General features: G+C 42.3%; 1 protein-coding gene across 1 annotated transcript in view; it reads left to right on the top strand.

Moving 5' to 3' along the window:
• MICAL2 (microtubule associated monooxygenase, calponin and LIM domain containing 2) overlaps positions 1–24741 on the top strand; it is a 152623-nt gene that overhangs the window by 11272 nt on the left and 116610 nt on the right. Inside the window, 1 exon segment of the mRNA XM_068398565.1 lies at positions 24274–24631. Coding sequence (XP_068254666.1) covers positions 24368–24631 — 264 coding nt within the window. The 5' untranslated portion in view covers positions 24274–24367.

The following is a 24741-nucleotide window of genomic DNA, read 5'->3' as shown; positions in this document are numbered from 1 at the left end:
AGGACAGCTGAGGGGCCAGTGCTATAAGCATCTTTCCTAACTGAGAAGGAACATCTTTCCTAAAGAAGGAAGTTTTGGAATACCTCCCAGGAGGTATTTTTGACTTTGTATTTTCTGGGTTCTCTGTGGAGAGATCTTGCTTTCATGTGGCTCTCAATGCTGGACTGAAACTAGGAAGACTTTGTACAAATCATACAGATATTATTTCTTTCATAGACACATCCCCCTTTGCTAACTACAGATTACTTTGGCTGGAAGTTTGCCAACAGCATTTTTTCATTTCTTGTTCTTGCCTTCCTCCAGGCTGCTAAAGAAGATAGTCTTCGAGATAACAGGGAAACTCTATGCACGATTATTTCTAAATTCTGGCTTTTATTACTTTGAGGAAAAAGTACATTTAATCTCCCGAAGTTAAATAAGCAGATAAACATACTGCAATTCAAAAGTTAATGATTGACTAAAACTTTGGTTCAGCCAAGCACAATGGAAGAAGCTAAAAGACAAATTTCAACGCAAATGAGAGGTATTTTCCACAACAAAATGCTTACCTTGAGGTCAACAAATTATTTTAGAGAGTTGGTTAAATGCTTGGCTCGTTAGAGATTGTGTTACATTCAGCTGTGCATGGATAAATAGGGCCACATTCACACTTGTTTTTCTCCACGTTTTCCGAAGCAGCTTTAAATTTGGCTCAGAGCAGGCAAGTGTGAAAAAGGTCAGGTAGCCCATGTCATGGCAGGCAAGGGTCCTGCTCCCTTGTTCTGCCACAGCCTTCTTCAAGGTTACTTAAGGTATAGTGTCTGTGTGGCACATGTCAAAATATTTATGTTTTAAGTTACCTAAAATTGGGCCTGCTGAAGTTTTTATCAAACCTTTAGGTTAGCAGATACAAGCTTTAGCTGCAGAGCATTTTACCCTCCCTGTTGCAGCAGTTCAAGTGAATCCTAATTGTTTTGCTTTGTTCTTTTTCATAAATCTTCACTTCTGCCGTTAACAAGACGTTGCTATTGTTGATAAAAGTCAAGGAGTTGTAGTGTTAAGCGCTGTTAGTCACATTACCTGTCAATCTTGACCTTTCTTTCCAGTGGTTTTGCATTTGCTTGCTGACCTAAATCTTCTTAAATCTCCCGACTACATGACAACCTTTAAGGTTCCTCAAACACAGAACCTAAACAGACAAGGGAAATCGTTTCCGACTTCCCTGTTTCACGCTCTGCCGGATGTGCTGACACAAGCACCACTTCCCCAATTCACAGGTGGCACCTTCTCCACCGCCCGGTCGGTGCCGCCGCAGGGAGCAGCCGCTCGGGGCCGGACCCGGGCCGGCAGGTGAGCCCCTGCCTCCCGCCGGGGCTGCAGGAGGAGCGGGGTGCGGGACCCACGCGGCGCCGGGCGCGAAAAGCCACGAGGGGACATGGGGGAACTGACACAAACCAGTCACGGTGAGGGCCGGCGGGGGACGTGCACCTTGCTCCCGGCACAAGTGCGCCCGGCAGCGGCTCGCACGGGGCTGGAGCGGCCGGCCCGCCTCCGCCCGCCCCGGTCCGCCGGCCCCGCCCCGAGCCGAGCCAAGCCGCGCCGTGCCGAGCCGCGGGCAGCATGTGGAGCGGCGCTGCTGCCGCCGGTAGGTCCGCGGGGCGCGCAGCGTCGGGCGGAGCAGGTGCGGTGGGAGCCGGACTCTCCGCGGGCGGCGGCCGCAGAGTCCTTCGGCGGGTGAGGGCACCCGGAGCCGGGCTCTCTCTCGGTGGGTGAGGGCACCCGGAGCCGGGCTCTCCCTCGGCGGGTGGCGGCGCTCGGGGCCGCGTCGTCCCTTGGCAGGGCGCGGGCGGCTGCCGGCGGGCTGAGCGCGGCGGGCTGCGCGGTGGCCGCTGGGCTTCCCTTCCCTTGGCGGGTTTGCTTTTGGCGGCCGTGGCGGTGTCGCAGCTGAGGGCCGTACCTGCCCCCCGCGCCGCGGTGGTGCCGGGGGTGGCTGCGCGGGCTCCCGCCGTGTTGGAGGGCGACGCAGGAAAAGTAAAAATAATATTTAGTTTCGTAAGTACCCAGCGAGTGAGACAGCAAAGTGCTTTCCGAGCGTGTTACAACACTGAAGTCCGCTGTTGGTTGGGATGTGTCTTAGTGAGCGTGTTAATCAGTGTAACATCCTTCTCTGCTCACCTTTTGGGCTAATTGAATATGGCATCTGTTGGGGTTTTTTTGTGCTTTGAAGTATGTCTTAACCTATGATAGTAATTGTCTTGTCATGTTCACTGCGTTTTTAATGTGTAAATTCAGCATATGACTTGAATTCAGATAGTTGGCCGTGGGTTGGCTTGAAGACTGATGATTGTAGATTTATTTGCCTCTAGGCTTATAGGGTTGAACCCGTATCAAAAAGGTTTAAGTTTTCTCTCAAGCTTATCAGAAAAGATCTGGAGGTCTCTGTCTACTTTAAAAACCGTTTACAATTGGCAACCTTGCTGGTACTTTCAGCCAAAATGTGATCTGAGCGTGGAAACCAAGCTGCATTCTTGTATCTAACTAAAGATGGTCCCTGCAGGTCAAAACTGAGGTGTGTTGGCATGGCCAGGAATCTTCTTATGAGCCTGAACAACTATTTGTTTTTTTGCCTTAGAGACTCTAAATCTTGTAATAAGGTGGAGCAGCGCAGTCTCGTGCTGCCAGGCCCAGCTGTGGTGTAGCATGTCCCCTCTCTGACTCTGCTGTTGGTTTTGAGGAAGTCCTTAATCTCTCTGTGACTCAGTGTCCTAATCTTTAAAATGGCTTAATAAGGCTTGTCACGCTTGCCTCCCAGGGATATTAACATCTAATTGATGTTCATGAAGTGCCTTGATCTGGGAGAAAAGAGGGCATCTTGCTTACCTCATTTCACCACTCTGTATGGGTTGCTAATTATATTACATGGGTGGAAAACAGATTATCCAACAACCAAACTGGAATTCATGTCTGTTATCATTTACACAAGCACTCTAAATAAGTGTATGTCCATGTATGCTTAGTTTGAAGTATCTGGGTATTGCTCTAAACGCAGTGGGTTTTATCCTTTCTGGAGGATGCATATGAAAAATGTACTTATAAAATACTGTACTGAAGCATCAGCAAACCTTTGCTCCTAACTCTAGAGGTATTACACAGTTTTTCTCTGAGTACTGTGAGGTCCGTAAATGTTTTAAGAATTAAAGTTATGTTAACTCACTTAGCAGTCAACACATCCTTGATCTTAGTCTTACTCAGCCTGAATCTTATGTTCAGTCTCAGTTTTTGTCATGTTTCACTACTTTAGAAACTGGAAAAATGTACAACAATTTTACAATTCTCTGCTTGAAAATACAAGTTGTCTTTAAAATACAAGTGCTGTATTTATCCGTGTAACCATTTTACTTGCTGACCAAAGCAGTAATTAGCCACTTTACTCCCCTGACTTTAATCTCGCCCAACCTCCTCCTTATCACTGCTGCCTCCCCCCCTGGGGCAGATAGCAGAGCCCGCAGTGGTAATAGTGCAGGGCTGGGGTGATGGGGTCACCAGCAATCTATGCCAGAAGACATCAGTATTCCATAAATCAACTGGTGTGAATGGACACACCTACTTACAGCACAGGTGTAATGGTCTTTTTTCAGCTAAAGCCTTGGCTTGAGAAATTCTCAGTCCTTTTCCTACATCTTGGTTTCTCCATACCGCAAGGCTGGGTGCTGGGAGGCTGCTTTATGACTGGGCTGACCAGCCAGGTACCAGCATGTTCGACTCGTGCATTTTATTTAGTTCTCCAGTTCTCTCCATATTGGAGATGCAGCTTATACTGTGTGGTGGAGAAATGCAGTTTTGATGGAAAACTGAAGGATGCTGCACCCAAATTGCTCTTGCCATGTGGCCTGCAGCAAGTGATGTGACTCTTCCTGCCCTATCTGTAATCTGTAACTAGGTGAATTCTTAGCAAGCCTGTAAAGTATACAGAAATGAGAAGTCATCTCTGTTTGAAACTCTGAATTTCTTTTTTTTTGTTGTTTTTTTTTTTTTTGTTCTTAGTTGCCTTAATGCTGCCCTCAAGATGCACAGCAGTACAATACCCTTGATATCACGGTGGTGGTTGCACTGCTGTTTGTGAGGAGTTCAGGTTTCTTTCAGATTTGTCTAGAATCTAGAAGTCAGATCTGAAAAGACTTTGTTTTTTCAAAGATATTCTGAAGCATAGTTTTCTTGTCTGGTGCCCGTGTCCCATTCCTTGTGGAGATAAGAGAGCCTATTTTTTGGCTGGAGATGTTCTTCAGGTGTAAGAAACCATAAAACAAGAGAGGTGATTGCTATCTAGTTTCTTCATGAGTATGCTTTAAGTCTTTTACCTCTTTTTAGCACTTACCTTGTATCTGCTCCAGCTGCCTCACTGCTCTGGTATTTTATAATTAGTATCTTGAAAACTCATGGGAAAACTTTCAAATGCTATATATTTCCCATTGAGACTCTTCCACGTGGCTGTAACGTTTGTTGTGAGTCCTTGGTAACGTGTATCTGTTCCTCAGGAGTCCTTCACCTCAGTTTGATTCCCCTGGCATCAGCAGAAAAGCTTATGTTTTCGGGTGGAAGAGGCCCCCCTTCTTAGCAGATGGTGTGTTTTGATTCCCTTAAAATGAAGACAATTTCAGATGACTGAAATTGAGGGACCGTATGGGGAGGCAGACTTCTGTTTTCTCAGCTTGCTTGCGTTTTGTATCCGGAGCAAACGAGCTACGGGAAGGCTGAGGGGGTTGCTTTGGATGCCTGTGCAAAACAGCGCGGCACGTGTGTATCTGTATAATACAAGTGTACCTGTATAATATACATTTAACGCGCATTTTGTATGTGAACAAATTGTTTCTTTGATGCACCTTTTCTTTTCAAGCTCTTTCTGTGTGAGGAGTCCATTAATTTGAAGAACGCAGCCTCTGCTCTGCGCCTGGCACCCTGGCTGCTAAGGGGTGGCACGCTGTTTGCTTTGCTCATCGCTAGGACCCGTTTCAGAGGTGTTTATGCTGCAAATTGACTCCTTCAGAAGTGGTATTAGTAGTTCAGGGTATTCCAGCACGGTACATTAGACTGTTTCCAGAAAATACAGATATTCTAAATTAAGACTATTAAGTGTCCACTGATGCAGTGACAGTGCAGATACACGGTTAATATTGTATTGTGACACATTCTGGAAATTGCTGGGTTTATTTTTGACATGGAGAAGATGACTAAGAATAACTCTTTCATCTATGCATAGTTACATTTACAAGCAAGTAAAAACTTCCCCAAAATGATCTTTAGTCATATTTAGACTCTTAGTTCCATGAAAGGAAAAAAATTCTGACTTGTGCTTAAGTCTGAGCTGTGTCTGCTATCAAGCCCTCTTCCCGCTTTGAGCTGCTGTTCAGTGATGGGTTATGTTTTGGGGGGTTTTCTTTTATTTTGTTATGCAATCTATTGTGTGGGGAGGGGAGCAAGAGAAGCCCCCTTCCTTGTTGGGAAAGGTAGACCCTACCACAACACAAATAGACACTACTGCCCTATCTTATATTCAGTCCATGTTCTGATTATTTTTATTTCAGTGTCCCAGTCCCTAGTTACTGATGTAACTAGGAGGAAAGTCTCAACTTTGGTTCATTTCTTCTTGCTTTTTTATCCAAGTGGATATTACCAATTCAGTTTTTAAAATGACTGTGCCTGGCATTGTAAGTGTTTGTTGTGGAGTTTGGCTTCTTAAAAAGCAGATTCTTTGGATCCGTTAGTTCACGATAAATCCTTCTCAGACCTTTTAAGCTTGCAGCTTATTGCCTGTGTAGACTGCAGTAATGCCCAAGGAGGTGTTACAGCTTATCCTTCTGTGTAACTGCCATAGACGAGCATCAAAATAGAATTTCCAAAGCCATGTGAAATTTTTGTTTGGAATATGTAGGAATGTTTTATAATCAACTTTAAATAGTCTTTGATAATTCAATTGCTTATCTTAACTCTTCTGCATATTTTAAGTTGTTTTTTTTTTTTTTTTTTAATATAGTGTTACTTTTGAAAGACCGAGTACGTCAAAATACTACCTGGTTCAGATAACATATTTTGCCATTCTCTTACCTGAATAGGCAACTCCAAAAGCCAATTGGAAGGCTTTTAAATCTTCCAAGGCATTTTTTCCTAGTCTATTGTGTGCAAATCATATATGATGGAATCCAACAAAAAATTATTAACAGTTTTAAAAAATAAGCAAAGCCGAAAGTGGAACAGGAGAAGAAGATGCGTTTTCCCCTCTCTTTGAGAAGACTTGGGTTTGGCAGATAGTGGAATTCTTTTTTGCATGTAATCGGATGAGAGTATATCATAGTAACTGTAATCTGTGTCATTGGCTGAGGTGAGTCCCATCTGTTAGTGGTGTTAGGGATGTGCAGTACCCTTGACCTCTAAACTTGTGCACAAAGGGAGCAGCACAGAAGGATTTAGAGAAACAAGTGCAGTCTCTGAAGGCAGTTGCTAAAAGCAAGGGAGAAATTCATAATGCAACACAATGTTCTTTGCTGACACGCTTTCCAGCTGAGAAAACCTTCTGGTTAAATATTACCCTTAATGAACTTTAGAAGTAGTGGGTAGTTTTTGGTTTCTGCTTACTCATAAAATGAGCTTCTTTCATACAGGATCATCTATTGTATATGCTCATTATCACGCTGTTTATTATGGATATTCTTTATGCTGTATCACCTTGTGCTGAGCTGGGGAATAATTTAAAGTAGCAATCTGAACTGATTAGGAGAAAATTCTGGGATTGTATTGCAGGAAGTACTTGGCCTTGACTTCATGTAGTAAGTGTATAGTCAGTGCTGATTGTATTTGTTTATTTAAAATATTATTCTTGTTGTCACTTCATCCCCGCAGTGGATCTGGCACGGTATATACTTGTACACTTGGATCTCTATTGCTTTTCTCCTGTTAGAGGTTGTAAAGGAGTGAGCATCCTGAGAAGAGAACTTACTTCTCCAGGTCTCATTTCCATCCTAGCTGGACTGAAGGAACTGCTGATGAAATGTGATATTTGGGTTTGGATAATTTATGTGAATGAGTTCTCTTTCAGATCCAAACTCCTAGCGTTCCGCCCAGTGTTTGGTTTTCCCCTTTCACTGAGTGCTGAGGATTCCTATGGTTGCCATCTGTGCAACCAACTGTTTCTGTCAGTTCAGGAAATTGTTTAAGTAATTGCATGGCTGTAGGGAGAGAATGTTGAAGTCTTGGAACCATTTTTCAGATTTCAGAGTTTTGCTTCATAGGATGAATGCAGAATGTAAGTTCCTCCCATTTCTATCTATGGATTTTTAAAAGTAGGAGCTGATGCTCCTCTCTACAGTGTTTGTGTTCAGATCATTAATGTGGCTGAATGAGTATCAGAAATGTGCACATGTTTAAGGCTGGGAAACAAGCTCCATAAATATGAACTATTGGTGCATATTCAAAACTGAATTCAATAGATGCAACCAAATACCTCTTGCTGTAATTACTCTCTGGAACACTGCCCTTGCGCCAAGTCAACATCAGGTCTCCTAGCAAATGCATTAGGAAGAATAAGGCTTGCATAAAGAACTAAACACATCCCAACAGCGAACCTGTTAAGACAAAAGAAACCGTCTTTCTGTTGTTCTGATGGGGGGTGTATGTGAGAGGGGGAAAAGGATTAGGGTGGTTGACTTTATTTCCTGGAAATGAATAGCATACATTTTTCAGTGCATAAAACGGATATTACTCAGTTTGTGACCTGCTTCCTAGTAGAAGTGTCTTGAAGCAGGGATTGGTTTAAATCTGTTGCCTGCATTCCTGACGTACAGTATTGTGTGATGCTGTCTTGTCGCAGGGACATGCGATGTGCAGTGATGTATAAATAACCCTGTGTCAAAGGTCATTTGAGACAATGTGCCAAATATTTAATGAAGCGCTGGGTCTTGCCCTGGGTACCTGGTATATATTTGGGAGTAGGTATCTGAGCTGAAACTGCAGCAGAGGGGTGATGAGTAATGTAATACTCCCCAGCACATCCTGCAGAGCTCCTCTGTACAGTACAGGAAGACACAACCAGCGCCACAGGTCAGCCGCATCTTATTTGTAACTTTGATGCTTAGATAAGCAGAGAGGAAAATAGGTTAATGTGCACTAGGCCAACCTGCTTTGTGCATGTTGTGGGGGGAAAAATTTGCCTTTAGTATCCTCCACAGAGTAATTTTAATGAATACTTCACATATCAATTTCCAAGATAAATATAGAATAGCATACAGAGGGGAGTGGCTTTATTCCTTCAGGAGCACCACTTCTCCCCTGGAGGTGGACTCAGCAGGATGCCGAGCTCTGGGAGTTCAGCACACTTTGTGCCTCGACACCGAGCTATAAGGTATCCTGGGGCAGCCCAGCGAGGGGGAGGGCTCTGGGAGATGCCAAGCAGCGGGTCCTGGCACGGGAAGGAGGAGCTGTGTTGCGTGTGGGTGGCAGAGGTGGGTGCTGGCACCCTTCTTGGAGGAGAAGGTTTCTGTCTGGGTTTCCTTCTGATCTGGGAGTTTTCCCTCTGTGTATTTATGTGGGAAAGGAGATCCACAGGGTCTTTATCTTACACTTGCTTATGCAAAAGTGCAAAGGGTAGGGTTATGTTCTTTCCCTCCATTTTCTTTTTTACTGAGAAAGGAGTTGTGATTGTTTCCTGAATGCATGCATGTAGAGGGCTCCAGCAATATTTCTAATGCTATTTCATGACAAATGCAGAAGCTTCATGATATCTTAAGGCCTTCTTTATGCATGCATTTAAATAAATACCACCAAACCTGTATATACCTACTTCTTTAACTACTACCTGACTTAATGAATGGATTGATATTATTAGTAACTTGCGTGTAGAAACATCTTCACGCTCACTTATGGAGTCAAAATGTTTGTCTCCCATTTAATTTATGTTTATCATGCATTAATACAGAACAACAGGAACTACACGGCTATTTCAGAGTAAGGTGAGACATTTTTACGTGTTGTTGACAACACTTTACTCTTACAAAGGTAAGTCCAAGGTTTAACCTGACATTCAATAAAATACACAAATGACTTAACACTGTGTTTGACAGAGTTTCTTGACTCAGCTTTTTCTAACGGAGTATTTGTATGCATCCTTCAGATGGTCAGGTAAAGCAGGTAGTTCTGCAAAGCAATGTCAATATGAAACTCATTTGCCCTTTGAGGTAAAGCTTTGTGGGTTCTTTGACAAGTAAAAGATTCAACAGGACATAACTGACACAGAACTTAATAGGATACGTGTTCCTAAGGTGATCTGGCTTGTTTGAAATCTCAAGCCCATAGAACTGCAAACACTGGCTTCTGGAAAATAGCTCTATAATTATTGTGTCACTTTTAGTTCACTGATTTCTAAGATAAATAGAGGAATGGCACATATAGTGTAGCAGGTCTGCATTTGCATGCAAGTTTTCATTTAGAAGTAAATATTAATGTGGATATATCACAGTTTCTTCAGTCTAATAATTCTAGTGCACAAAGAGAGTGTGAACCACTGTTTTTCAGTTCTATTTGCTCTACTGAAGTAACATACAGACAAGCAAAGAATGGCAAGGCTTTCCGTGTCTGTCTGCCTGATCAGCTGTCGTGTAGCCAATATGCTGTCCCGCATACAAAGTTCATTGAAAATGTGTGTGGGAGAGAATTATTGGTACTTCTACAAAGTAGAAAGCAAGTTTACTTCATTACTTTTTCTGGCTTTCCTGCTAGGTATCAACAGACTTTGTAAGGTTGTGATCAGTGCTTCTGATGAGTTCATGGAAGCCTTCGTTGTATTTATTTTTAATGACTGTTTCTCTAATGAGAAAAATACACCCTTGTCATACTAAGAAGCAGCTCATGTTTTGAATCCGCATTTTCTACTTTCCTTATGGGTTTCATCTGTTGCCTAATATTTTGCTGGGATATTATGCTAGACGCAGGACTGAAATTAATGGGTTTTTAGTTTTGGAGGAGAAAGTGAAGCCAAACAGTGTTTTCTTCCTTTGGCTGATGATTCCATTATGATTTTAATGATTATTCTGCTTTCTTGGGGAAAGATATCCAGAAGAGAGAGAGCTTTTATCTTTTCTACCAATTTTGGGGAATTTAAAATGAAAACCATTTGATTGCTCTGGACCTAGTCATTAGAAACTAGCATTGACAACGTAAGTATTACCTCTCACTATTAGAATTAAGCAAAAAAGACAACATTTACATTGATTATGTATTTATTTACCTTCCAGGCCTGTATCCACATGATTAGTCTCTGCCAAGTGTATCTGCAGTTACTTTTCTGTTTTTAGATATAGGATCCTAATTTCTAATATTTCTTACCTGATACGTTTTAATCTTAAATACAATATTAACAGTCTTCATCCTGTGCAAATAGTTGTTTCATATCTTGTGGTGTGTTGTTTTTTTTCTTGTTAAGGCTTCTTAAACTTCATTTGCCATGTCCTGTCTTTTCCCATATTTACAGATTGGTGGGAGGGGGGAGATAAGAAGAAATTACCTTTATTTTCAAGTTGGTGGTTGAATATTGACGTACCCGAATACATGCTTAGTCATGTGCTGTGATGCTGATGAGTTTCGCTTGGCACACCCCAGCAGATGCAGTCCCTCCCCTGTTTTCAGCAGAGCCATCTTCTCTGTGGTGCAATTGTAGATGACTGGATTTGTTTTCCAGCAGTGACACAGTGTAATGATAACCTTGCCAAGGCTAAGGGTAGGTGGAAACAGCTGAACTTTTTGCTTGTATAGCATGTTTAAAAATTTCACTCAAGATATTGTGACTTGAAGGTTTTAGTCAGTGTCACAAAACTGTCGTGAACTTCTGTAAGAAAGTGTCAAAGTGGCAGTGAGACTCGGGCCAAAAGTTCTTTTTTCTTTCACCAAAATTGTGTTTTAGTTGCTTATTCAGGTTTTTTTTTTTCCTTTACCTGTTTTTTCTTTCCTCTAAGCCTGTATTCTAGATTATGTTCCTATAGCTTTTGCTTAAAATTCCAGCAGTAAAATTTTCAGCTTTAAGCTGTGAGATGTGCTGGTGTGCAACCTCATAGGGATCAGAAAAATAGGATGTAGGCAAGAATGTAGAGTAATCCATTTGGGAGCTCCTGCGGTAATTGTGTTGGTAACTGTTGCTAATAATCTGAGTTTTCTGTCTGGGAAATATAGGCATGTTTGGTTTAATGTACTTCTTAACACATGAAATATCTGTGTATATAACCTGAGAGGTTACAGCAGCCTGTCAGAGCCTGGACGGACTCTTCACTCTGCGAAGGTAGTGCCTGCAAGCGCAGTGCGCTTCCCCTGCCTGCTCTGAGGTTTTGTACATCCAGAGCAGTGGAGTCACGTTAGCAGTGGCTGTGCTGAGCGTCCTTGGTTGAGATCCTTGCCCCGGCCTGTCGGGCGTACGCCTTAAGTAGGTTTACTAATCTGACCTTTTAACCTGCTGATGATTAACAGACCTCTGCCAGAGCACTATGAGACCTGGTTACTCCGGAGTGGCCCTGCTGGTAAAGGTCTGCTGTGAGGTAAAAGGAGTAACCAAGTAAGTGCAGCTGCCCCAGCTGCAAGAAGATGGGCTGCGAGGGGCCTGTGCAAAGCTGTCGGCTTCTGTTTTTAGAAAGTGAGTGCAACATCAGGCAGATGTTGCACTCACCCATTTAGGATATAGTCTGACCTGAAAATACCGAGGTGAAGTGTTCACACGTTGCCGTACACTGCCTGCCAAGATGCCTTGGAGAAATATGCTCTATAAAAGTTGATTCATAATTAGCTGATATACTGGATATTAGGAATCCAATGAAGTGCTGCCTTCTGCGCTTTTTTCTAGTAGTCTCTCTTAGACCCAATCTATATAGTCAAAAGGGCGTTTCATGTGCACATCCTATGGCCAATGACAGGAGAGACTGTAGTGGCCACTTGTGTAACTCAACAGCTGCAATTTACAACTCTACAATTTTTTTAGTCTCCTTCTTTTATGCAAACATATGGTGTCTTCTGTTGCAGTGAAAAAAATAAGCTAATAATTGAAGAATCCTGTCATGTCAATCATAGAAGGCTAGGAATGAACTGTTCTGGGTATCATTGACTCGCTGTGTTAGGGCATCTGGTAAGCAAACACTTTGTTGCTAAGGCTTTTGAATTTTATTCCGTGTACTTGTGTTGCTCCCGCAGAGGCAGCATGCTGGTCATGTCCACTGGCAGGACCGGTGGCCAGCAATGGGCAGAGGTGGAAGAGCCTCAGCTGTGTGTGATGGGGTGAGGAGGACTTTGGATCATGGAGCACAGACAAACCATCATACGAAATATGACAAAAGAGTTTGTCATGAAAGGCTCCACATCATTAGTGGCAGCAGGAGCCCTGGGATACGCGCTCACAAGCCAAATTACTGTTATATATCCTTGGATGTGCGTGTGTGTGGTTTTAAATGTGGCAGTTTAAGGTAGCAGGTTAATCTGGCTAGAAAGGAGCCCATTTTCCCTAGATGCCGACAGCAGTATGTCTGACGGACCTCCTTTGAAAGGAATTCCCTGACGTTGATAGCGTCAATGAAGTAGTCAAGCTCCGTCTAGCTTTGATAGAAACATGATGTCTGACAGCCTCCCATCCTGCCTGGCTGCACCAGGCACCAGAAACACCACCAAAGAGACGCTGACGTTCAGAGCCTTTGCTATGATAATCTGTGCTACACACAGGGGAGGTTCTGGAGTGTTTGAATGTCTTGTATTTCGTAGTGATCTGCTTTTGGCAGGAATGAGGGCGGGGGTAAAAACTCCCATCTTGTACCTTAAAGAATTAGACTGATTCTGTGACTGTTGCAGTCACTTTTTGGCTCCCTTTCAAAGTTCTTTTTCTTTCCTCTTCCCTCACCCCAATGCTTTAAAAAGCTGAAAGGTACTATATGATCTTTAGGGGTATTTCTGCCAATTTGGGTTTTCTTTGCAGCAGAGTAGTGAGTGGTGTTGTGTGAGAGTCCTTCAGCTGCTCATCCCAAACCAGCAGCTATCGCTGTGCTGTGATGGAGGCAGTGGCAGAATTCGGTCTGGTCCAAGCACAGATCTGCCCTCCTGTGTGCCTGTCCATCGCCAGCCACCTCCGTGCTGATGCCTAGGCAGAAAGTCAGGCTCAGTATGGCAATGGCAGAGCGAGATGCCAAACGCAGATCGCTACGGTCTGTAATTAAATGTCTAAGGAAGTGCAGCACAAGTAAAGGCTGGCTCTGTGATGTTTTTGTGGATTTATGAACACTCAGAGCCCCTTGTAGTGAGCTCCAAGGATGTCCTGCTTTTGAAAGATGCTGCAACCAAGCCTGTCCTCTTCGGTGCGTACAGCTCTTGGTTATGTTAGTACTTAATTGCAACAGTAATACAGCCACTGTGTTCGGGCCTTAGCTAACTCTTTATTCCTAGTAAACTAAAGCTTGATAACTGGAGTGTAGATAAAGATCTGGTTGCGCGTTTCAGTGAAATAAAAGCAATACTGTTTACCTGTGTGCAGAAGAGGGAGAAATCTCTGCTAATGTAAAACTGGAGGGAAGTCCAAGCCAATATAAGGCCTTGGACTCAGTAATGAAACTTTTTTTTAAAAAAATCATATTTGTAAAGTGGAGAACTTAACAATATTTCCTTTGTGAATAGCTTACATCCAGAAATTTTTCTCTCCATCCTTTTTCTGATGGTCAACTCTGTTTTTCTTCTTGGTCTCTGTAAGTTGAGGGATATTAAAATTGTTTGAATCGTATATGAAGGAACTGTAATAATGAAATACATCTTCATGTCTTCAGTTGGTTTGCTTTATGTAAGCACATTGAATGAACGGAATTCGGGTTTTCTTCTGATCAGAAGTTGAGTAAAAACTGTCAGTGTTCCCCAGTATTTGAAAAACCTCTGGCAGTTCCCGTTCCCCAGTTCCCACTCTTTGCAGAGCAGGTACAGTGAGGGAGGAGCACAGCATCTGGGGGGGTCCGGTTCAGCCTCGGGGACCACACAGGGGCCGTGGGCAGCCCATGGCAGCTGGGGCGAGGGTGCACCCACCCCACGGCCTCCCCAGTGCAGCCCTGGGGGGCCAGCAGCGATGAGGCACAGGTCAGTGGGTGTCCAACCGGCTGGCAGAGGCTGGGCTGTGCTAAAGCAAACCAAATTGACCCAAGATGTTTCTGTAAACCACTTTCCTTCCTAAATTGTTGTTTTCTCTAACAAAGCCATCTCTAATCAAGACCTTGTGTACCAGGCGCTCTGCAAACCCAGAGCCAGTAAATCCTTTCTCTCCCTGAAAATTACAGACTGACTGAGAGTTGAGGCACCAAAACAGCTTTAGCTCTGTCTTCCTGTAGCTGTAGGAAAGGGAGGAAATGTGATGCCTTTAATGTACTCTGGTGCTGCAAACATTACGCTCAAATAAGCAACATGTAGTCACCTTATGGTGTCATTTCAGGATCCCCCAACAGCTGTAGCTGTTGCATGTAACCTCATCTTAATATATGGGAATGAAATGGTAACACTGTCTTAAAACTTTCTGGAGGAGTCTAACATACCTGCGGTGGTTTTGCACTTGCACATGCCTGTCTCTTTAAACGCACTGTTAATGTTTTCTTTTAGATATGTATGTGTTGATGTTGGCCATAGCCTCCTACAGATGCATTCTTTCATTAGGAAATTTTGGATCTTCTGTACAGTAAAGCAAGTGTTAGGACTAGATGACAGTGAGAAAAGTAACTTTTTTTAAAAAATGACATTGTTCTTTGCCTTGGCACTTTAGAAGTGCATGCCTACAGTGTCTGCCCAGTTACATGCAGTGAAGTACAGGTATGCAGAAAAGTAAATTTTCCAAATGAAAGAATGACTAATGAAGAGCCTGATGATACGTATTCAAGCATAGATCATTCTGCTTGGTAGGTGATTGGAAGCGAATGGCCAGTGTTGCGTAAAGACTTTAATATGAGAAGGTGCATCCACCTCTGACTCTGTTGACAGGACTTACATAGAGGATTTAAACCTCAGGCTTTTGGAAGCAGGCTGTGTGATGAACAATTACTATTAAGAAGTGCTTTTTTTTTGGTGTTTCACATGTTCTAGTAAACTTTTCTGTGCTGGAGAAGATGAATCATAATTTAATTCTGACTACATCTCAGCTTGCCTTGTGAAAACAGTCATGCATTTGTCATCTCTCCTGTTACTGGTTAATGATGTTCTGCCCTCAGAGGTCTTTTTTGAAGGGACTGCTTCCTAACATTCCCACTGTTGTTTTTTTTGTTTGTTTTTTTTTTTTTCTGATGGATTTCCCAAAAATAATGTTTCAAGATGTATCTTGTTTGACTGAGAGGATTTTTTTTCTTTCAGCAGAAGCGGATGATGTTTTTGTAACTCTCTTGGAATCCTTATTTGGGTTTTTTATATTTTGTTTTTCTTCATTTTTTGGGAAGTCAAGGCTGAGAGAGGGTAGAAATTGTCCTGCACATTTTCTTCCAAAAATACTGTTTCTACTTTCAGAAGCAATGGCTTTTCTAGTCTCTTCTGGTAACTGTGGGTCCAGTTTACAAGGACAAAAAAAAAAGAAAACAGATATAAAGCAATCCCTGTAGCTTGCTTTCTTTTTTGTCTTCTCATGTAAATGTTCCCTGGAGCAGAGTTTGGTGTTTAACCTAAATCTTCTGGTTTTCCACCACCCTCTGGCTGACTTGTCTGGGTGCGGCTTCACAGTTCACTGTCGTTCAGTGGCTGGTATGCAGTGGTGCATTGACATTACTCTGACCAAGGAACCTACCATTCACAGCTCAAAACTGCTTTTGGGTTTTTTTTTGGTTCTTTAACTTATTTGTGGTTCCCATGGATTTCAGTGTGACTGATAACATTAATACCCCGATGAGCCACAGGAAGTCTTGTGTGCTAACTTGCATTAAACAAATTATAACAACTGAACGTGTTGATTCCTAAAAGCGTCTGTGTATACATACGAAAATATTGCCCAGAATGTTTTATTTCTTTGTTGATTGGCAGTGCAATACTGTCTGTGTTTTCAGTGGATTAATCCTGGTTACTGATCTGGAAGTCTGATGTCTACAGATGAGGGCAGCTCTGCCAAATGAATTATCATGGCCTGGAGCCCTCGGGGTCTTGCAGCTCTCCTGCTGACTGTTTCTTCCTCCTGTTCAGCTCTTGGGTAATTGCAGCAGCCACAGTAATGAGAGGGAAACATACTGGAGAGAAGACATATAACCAGAGATCCACACTTGGAAAGACAATCTGAAACACGCTCCAGAGAGTTTTTGGCATGTATTCTGTGAAAGCTACCATTGGTGCAGTTCTTTTTTTTGTCCCCCAAGATGTATCCTGGGCAATTGCTTCAGCTGCCATCATTTCATATTTTTGCTTAAAAAACATAAACAAACATTAATTTGCTTTCTCACAGAAATCCTGAGGGGAAACAAAAGGCAGTCTTATTTTGGTATCCACTGTTCTCTGGTCCCTCACTGCAAGGCACCTTCTGGTGTCTCCAGCTGATGCCTTTGGGCAGTTCTCAGTTTGAGTAGCAGCAGTGCTGGTCACCTTTCTCTGCTCTGTAGCCCCTCTGGGTCATGAGTGGCCACAGTAAGGGGACAGGCTGTATCTGGGTGTAGGGTGGCTCCCAGGTGGAGAGAGCAGGAGGGCACCGAGACCCATGGCCTGCTTTGCCCCATGCTCCCTGCTGGGGGCCACCAGCTGCCTAGAAATGTGGTGGCACCTCCTTGGGCACTGCCAGGGGCCTTGGCAGTCTCGTGTTGCTGTGTCAGTTCATAGCCTGTCTCGCTGCCCCATCCTTCTGGATTATCCGTGTTCTCAAAGTGTCGCAAACCAACATTATTTCCATGAACGCTGACTAAGAGAGTCTGCTTTTTCCTGGTTCATGCGTTTGTTCTTTTTTTTATGGTGTATTTACCTCCATAATTACCATGCATACAAAGGGAAGGCTGTGCTAGAAGAACCGCTGCTGCCAAATGTGGCTCAATTTTGTTGGTATAGCTGCATCTAGGCCAAGGATTTTGCTGACATAGCTCTGTCAGCTAGTGGGTATGCATTTTTTCGTGCTCCTCACAGACACGGTTGTGCCATCCAGGTTTTCCCTGGGACCTGGGGTGAGGAGGAGAGAGGGCTGTGAGAAGGAGTGGGATATCGAAGCACCCAGCTGGGCAGGAGTGGTGCCAGAGCTCCCTCCCCATCATCCTCTCCTGTCGTCCACGCCTGCTTGATGCGCCCGGCCCTGCTGCCTCCCTGCTGGATGTGATTGTGGTAATGGTACATAGGATACTACTTGCGCTCTGAATTAGTCTGGCCCAATGTCCTAACATCCTATTGAAAGTAGAAAATCTTGCATTGATCAAAAACCAACCAACCCACTGCCTGTTCTGTGATTAACTTTTACATCTCCACTGTTCCAGTTTGTGAGCTTGAAATTGTAAGCGTCACTATAGGAAAAGAAAGGCAGGATTTTCAAAGAGCTTAAGGCTTGTCCTTTTAATTGTTTTCACTGACAGTATTTTCATAACATCTTTCTGACTTAAATAACAGGTGCCTTTTCTTAAGAGGTATGCTTGTTGGCTGATGGTATCCTTATGGTATACTTTTTTCCTTTGCTCTTGTGATCTTAACCTAGGAAAACATCAGCATAAACTTTCTACTGTTGTTTATATTGTGTTTCTAATCTACTACAACAGAGCTGAAAAACGTTCTTTCTTGTAACCAGTCTAAACAAGAGTCATGTTTTAATATCTTGTTTATGCATAACATTAACCCCTAATGACTGTGGCTTAATCACTTACGGTGAGCTTTGAAGGTGTAGACTATATGGAAACTTGGGACCTTGTAATAGAGCTTTTAGCACCCCTGTTAGAAATAATAATTTTTAAATACTCACTGTAACCCGCACAGAATAGTAGTTGGGCTAGAGATATCTCCCCTCAAAACCATTGGACTTAAAAGTTTAGAGTTACAATTTCCAGTGGTATAGGTACAATGCCATTACTTTAAGAAAAAGAAAATGTCTTTATTTTACAGCTCTTCAGAAACGTATCAGTGTTTCTGATCAGTATTTCGGATGAGTAGTTTAACTATACGCTGCATACAGATGCCTGAAAACTATGTATCGTCATTCATTTGAAATACTTGTGCCTGTGCTTTGCAAAATGAGCATCTGGGGCTTGTAGTGATGCTCACAGGACAGGACGGCCCGTGCAGGTGGCGGAACAGTGTGAACCCGGTGGTTGCCAGTGTTCTGTTCTTTGTTATCTGAAATCTGGGTTGCAAGAGTGGCCATACAGCAAAGCTGGTGCAGCGTGCCTTGGGCCCACCAGCGGCTCTGGCAGGGGCAGACGTTTGAGCCTCCATCTCTGGGATGTGGACCCTTGGGCAGCATCTCATGCTTTACCCATGCCAACGCTGTCTTTGCATGGATGGAGACATATGCAGGCTGCTGGCTTATGTGAGTGATCTCATTTTACTTGTCAGTGTCCTAGTGTATTCCCACAGTAAAACTGGAAAGCTCAGACCAGTAATATCAAGAAACAAACTGGACTATTTTTAAAGCTTTTTAGAATGTGTGGAATGTGACTTAGTCTGTGTGGCAGAAAAAATCCTACAGATAGGTCATTCTATTTTATGCTTCTGGCGAATGTATCTAAAATATTCACTGCAGAGCATTAGTGTACTTGTGCACATGCTTCCAGCTGTATTTTATTGTGGGATGATTCCAGCTGTAGCAGGTTAAATCGGCACAGCAGCACTTGTTGGAAGGGTTATGTTTGAAATGTCTCATATAACTTCAGCAAAACAAGCTGATAGCGTACACGGTAACCTTGTAAGTTCATAGGCATAGAGTGTCTCGGTAGGAACTGTTTTGAATTCCATACTTGGCCTGAAAAGTTATTTTGCAGGAGTTCTGTGGAAGTCAGCTTTTTGTAAAAATACAGAAAAGTAATGTGGCTGTTTATAAAGAGAGACTGTTTGTGAGGCTTTGTTCAGAAGTGATTTCTCTTCATTGATGTTTCTGTTAGGATTGTGGATCTTAAGAAATGTGTTTTCTATTTGTTGCCAATAGAAAACAAGTATTTTGGGCAAATGTCTTTTGTGTTTTTTTAACTAGTTTTATAAGGAAAGCAAGGGAGAGCTGCATTTAAAATTGTTTTTCCTTTTATGTCAGTTCTAGGAAAACACGCAAAGAAACCAAACCACCAAAAAGCTATGTTTCCTCCAGATAGAAATATTTATATTTAAAATGGTCACCATGAAAACAAAGTGCCTAATGTGAGTAGAAACTAAGTTGAAAAACCTAGAAGGTCCTGTAACACAGCAAGTCTCTCTTGCAAATGTCACTTATTGTAATGGTATTGAGATTTTAAACAGTTACGTCAGGGAAAAGACAGCAGAAATACTGTAGTTCTTACTGATGATGAGGAAGGGCCATAGTAAATTATTACTACAGATGCTGCAGAATCCAGACTTTACTTTCTGTTGATGTTTCTAACCTTAAGCAAACAATAAGTGTATTGTATCCTGCATGCCAAACTGAAGTCTTAAAAGAATTTATTCTCGGTAAACATGGCAGAATTAGGGCTGTATTGAAAATGGAATCAGGATTAGTGGTATTGAAATGCAAGGAATTTAATTATTTTCCAGTCTCCCTGAGGAACATGTTCTCAAATATTAGAAACGGAGCATTAAGGGACTAAAGAACGACTTAAGTGGTGTAAGTTTGGATTAAAATTAGGGTTGTTTTCTCTCCAGTGGGACAGCTAAGCCAAAAAATGTTTTTAATTTTTGGGTATACTACCTCAAAACACTGCTGACAAGCAATTCATATGGTACTGTTGTCAAAAATTTAAGTTATTTTCATTTAATGACTCCTATATGTCAACTTTATTGCTTGCTCTATTATGCTGAAAGGCTTCTTGTGCAGACGTGAACCAGCTCCATACATCCATTTGACTAGTGATAATTAGTGGAATTACGCTGACAGTGGAGGCATTTTTTCACTTTTCTCAAAATCATCTGCAGTAAGAGCTTGTTTCACTGACAGGAAATATCAGCCAAGACTGGAGGCGTTTGCTTTCATATGTATACATCTGTACATGCACCATTGCTTTAATTTCTACTTTCTCTCTGTCTCTTTTGCACTGCTTTCCTTTAAGTTGTAACAAGATCTTCACTTTCTCCTTGGGTAGCCACCAAGTATGAACAACACTTCTCAGCTTTTCTTGTCTGATGTTTCTGTTTGCCCCCAACTGGAAGCAGAAAGGAGGTTGGGCTAACTTATTACAGTAGAAAAGATCATCAAAATGCAACTCTTCTGCTTCGCAGTGTTTGCACTTGGTGTCTGGGAGCCCTCCAGGGACTCCTGTAATACCACGGGAAGCTGCGTGGAAGGCCAAGTTCTTGTGTGTGCTTAGTACATCATGCGTGGGACCTAAAATGACAGTTCTTGTTAGCTGTGAATCTGACCTGTGAATGCTTCAGTTCTGACTTAAAAGAACTGTTTGTACAGACTATTTCCTGCTCTCTAATTCTCTTCCTTTCTGCGGCCCAAATTTTTATTGAGCTCTGTAGCACTTCAGTAAAGTTTCAAATAAATTTGATTATATTTTTGGATTGTGCTTCCAGAGGAAGTTCAGTGGCCACTTTGAAAAGCATATTTTGCCGTTTCAGCATCAATACTCACCTTGATGAGACTTTTGGATCTGTATTTCATCCCTAGAGTGATCTATATGATGAAGGAAGAAAAAGGGTAAATGATAATTCTCTAAGAACTCAAGTATTTCCTCAAACACTATTTTTTTTTTCTCCATTACAGGCAAGAAGTTTAGGCATTGTCTCTTAAGTCTTTGAGACAGTTACAGAACAGGAAACTTTAATTATAGTTAAGCATCACTCCATTCAACTTCTTGTCCTTATTGCATTGTTTCTAGTGAGTTATGTACAATACTGCAGTGAAATATTTGTGACTCCTCAGAAAAAAATGCATACTTTTCAGAGCTGCATGTACTTAGAGCACCATCTTCCTCTTTGTCATCTGTCAAAAAAAAAAAAGAGAAAAAAAAGTGGTGTTTCCAGCAAGCCAGAAACCCCAGTGACCAGAGTCTCCTGTCTCATCCTGCCTTTCTGACCACAAAATGTGGCTTTTTTGGAGAACATGACCTCTGACACAGCGAGGAGAGATGCTTCGCTGGTGAGCAAATGTCTCTGCTGAGATGCCAGTCCACAGTTTTTCGGTGAGGACAAGATGAGAGTGTTTTCAAAGTTCATGAGGAGAAGATTTAGTGTCCAGAAAGAATAGCCTCAGTCCTGGCTTTGTGGAGTTGGAGGAGGGATGCTTTAAGGCTGGGGAAGGTGTCCTGGCTGTCCTTCCCAGCTGTTCTCTTCCCCAGTGGAAAGGCAGAGGAAGCCCAGGCCTGGGGTGTGGGTGGGTGTGTGTGTGCATGCACGTACAACACCTACTTCTGCTGGTTTGCGTCACGCTAAAAATGTTTTCCTCCCCTTCCCTTTGCCTGAAGTGGCTCCTGCTGACCACCTCTTCTGTCTTTTCCTCACCGTTATCAGCCCTGGCACATACTGCTTTCCTTCTTTGGTTGGTTCAGATATGGCTCTAATCTTTTAGTTTTTCTTTTCCCTTCCTTGCTGGATGGAAACAGCTGAGGCTGTAAAAATCTCCTCTCTGCGAGCAGAAAAGATATTAAATTAAAGAGCTTGTGATCAGACTCACTTATCAATAATGCCAGAATTACCTTTTAAAGATATTTGTGTTATATGAATATGATAAGTCTTGTGGTGAGCTAATGAAAACAATGGAGAGGAAGTATTTTTTTTTTTTTATAGCTTTTAAGTTGGTTAAAGTCTTTGGTAGCACTGAGGCAGTAGTGATGTGAGTTTATAGTGATTAAGAAAACCTAATCTGTCTGCCACTCCCTTAGCTGAAATGTCCAAAGTGGAAAGTTTCACTGACACTTCCCTACTCCCCTAGAAGCTATTCATAGTTATTTTGAGAGAAGAGAAAAATACTTTGGCTTTTCTATTACAAAAAATACATCAGGTAGGTACAGAAGTCGGGTAAAATACGTGTTTATCCTTGATTTTAATTCTTTTTTCAATCGGTCTCGAATCCTGGGGTGCCAGTATATCAAGCTGTTTGAGCCACATTGTAGCATCTTACACTGCTGTTGCTATCTTCAGTCACCCCGTGTTGCCTTCCCCTTGGAACAGCACTTGTGCATAAAGCCAAAGCCCAGACATACATCAGCCTCTCCGCACGGCAGTCCTCTACCTTTCCCCTTCCCCTAGGAGCTTCTGGATCCATTGGACTGACCCAAAAACTGCCCTTACAGCTGCACCAGGGCAGCGAAGGTGGCTGGGCTCCCTCCTGCTGGCATGCAGTTGTTGGAGGGGTTTGCTCATTAACCACTGAGGGCTTGAACCCGGAAAGGTGCTGGATGTCCTGAACTCCTTTTGAGTCAATGGGAGTTCATGGCACTCAGTTTCTTGAAAAATTAGACCTTCTGGAAGTCAGAGCATATCATATGTTTGTGCTTTTACCTCAGAAAGCCACAAAGCTCTTCAGAAAAGGGCATGGAGCATACTATAAATGAAGTATTCAGAGGGGAAAACAAAAATTTCCTGACTTATTCTTGGCACCAAATATTTAATCATGACATTTGGTCTAAGAAAATGTACAAACTCTCAACATTGCCAATTCATTTTACCCACAAACCAACAACAGACTGATGATGTGCACACAAAGGTTATTTATTTTGAGCGCAGCCAGGGAATGGGAGTATTCCAAATGCTTCCTTATACCTCCCCATGGGATCTCTTTAGCAAGTTGCATAATGTTTTTCTGTATTAGCAGATTGTAAGATAGACATGGTAGGTCTCTTCTTTACTTAAATACACTGGTCATGTTTTCTCTTTTCTTCTTTGAAGGAAATGCAAGCAGAGAATGAATAGTTCATGAACAGTGTTAAATGAAAAAGCATAACTTCAAAGGCCTTTCTAACAATTTATTCTAAAACTATCAGCCAACAAATGATGTTCCAAGCAAAATAACTAATTATGTGGGAGGTTAGGCAAGCATTGATTTAATTTTTGGTTTCTTGGACTGGTAGATAATTCTTTAATAGCAAGAAAAAGAATACATGACTTAAATCTCTGGACTTGAGTCCAGGTAGACCCTCTTCTGAGGACAAGTTTATACATAACCTGTAACAATTTTCTTGGAAAGTGTGAAAGCCACTCGGATATATTCTGTGGACCTTGGCTGACTGCAAGATGCTCCCCATTAGAGATTGAGAGCAAGGTTAAAGAAGGATAAGGGAGCGCCACAGTGAAAGTATTTTAGTTCTTTCAAACTTACATTAATTTAGAATAGCATTGCTCTTGCAGAATGTAAGGGTATTTATTTGGAATATCAGGCACAGTTTGACAGTGATCATGTTACTAGGAAAAGCCAATGGGGCTTAGTGGGCCAAACATCATTACTTTATATCATCAGCACATGACAAGGTAAGACTCCAAACACATAACTTTAGCATTTAACATGTGGAGGCGTGGAGATAAAATTCCTTTCTATGCACTAGGGCACCGAACCCTTTCTCATTTTGGCAAGAGAGTTAGAAAAAGGGGAGCACTCTGTGGTTACTTGTTTTCTGTTTCTTCAGTTCTGGTGTAACTTGTGATAAAGTTTCTGCTTAGCCTGTTTTGTGCGTTTGCTCGTGGCAAGGAATTGTGCCAATTGTAAATCGCTCTGGCTAAGCTGCACTCTTGGCCCTAGCTTGTGCAACAGGAGAAAATTCCCTCAAATAGTTTTGACTTTTGGCTGCAAGTTTCTAGAAATTCTTAAGACCAAAACGTTACCAGAGATGTACTTTCTGTGACATAAGTTCTGCTTGGGAAAAGCACCTGGACATTCGTTTTTTTCTTCATTTGTTACCTAGCACTTATCACTGAACAAAAGTAAAGAAATCCTCAGGCTGTCAGTGAAGCTGGTTGTTTTTGAAGCAGTAGACTTGCATTTGTAGGGTTTTTATAACAGTCTCTGTGAAGTACATGTCATGACAGCACAAGTATGTTAGGTTTGTTTGTAACACTTATCTTGGATGCCTGTACTAACTTTTTGTACCTGATTGTCCAGTTGCCATATGCTATGTTTTTATGTTCATATTGGGTATGCAGTTTGTGGGTTTAATTTCATTAGGAAGAGCATGCTTTAACGTGACCTGTGTTTGTCTGTTCTAGGAATAACATGCTTGGAAGTACTTGGTAGTGTTGATCACCTGTACCCCAGCACGAGAGTTCCAGCTTAATCCTTTTCAAATACTTCTCTCAGAACATGGGAGAAAACGATAATGAAAAATACAGCCAAGCTGGCCAGATATTTGAAAACTTTGTACAAGCGTCAACGTGCAAAGGTACCATTCAGGCCTTCAATATTCTCACTCGCCAACTTGAATTAGATCCTTTGGATAATAGAAACTTTTACACCAAACTGAAGTCAAGAGTGACCACATGGAAGGCCAAAGCTTTGTGGAACAAGCTTGATAAAAGAGCAAGTCACAAAGACTATAAACGCGGAAAATCTTGTATGAACACTAAGGTAAGTGGAATTCAGTTTTGGATTTCATAGCTTAGAATCTTTTAAACCTGTTTTTCTGCAGAAGCAAGGTTTCTACCATCACATGCAATGTGCCCATTCATATAACCCTC

This window comes from Nyctibius grandis, chromosome 4 (genome assembly GCF_013368605.1).
Source record: "Nyctibius grandis isolate bNycGra1 chromosome 4, bNycGra1.pri, whole genome shotgun sequence".
Lineage (NCBI taxonomy): Eukaryota > Metazoa > Chordata > Aves > Nyctibiiformes > Nyctibiidae > Nyctibius > Nyctibius grandis.
This window is presented reverse-complemented; position numbering and strand designations above follow the sequence as displayed.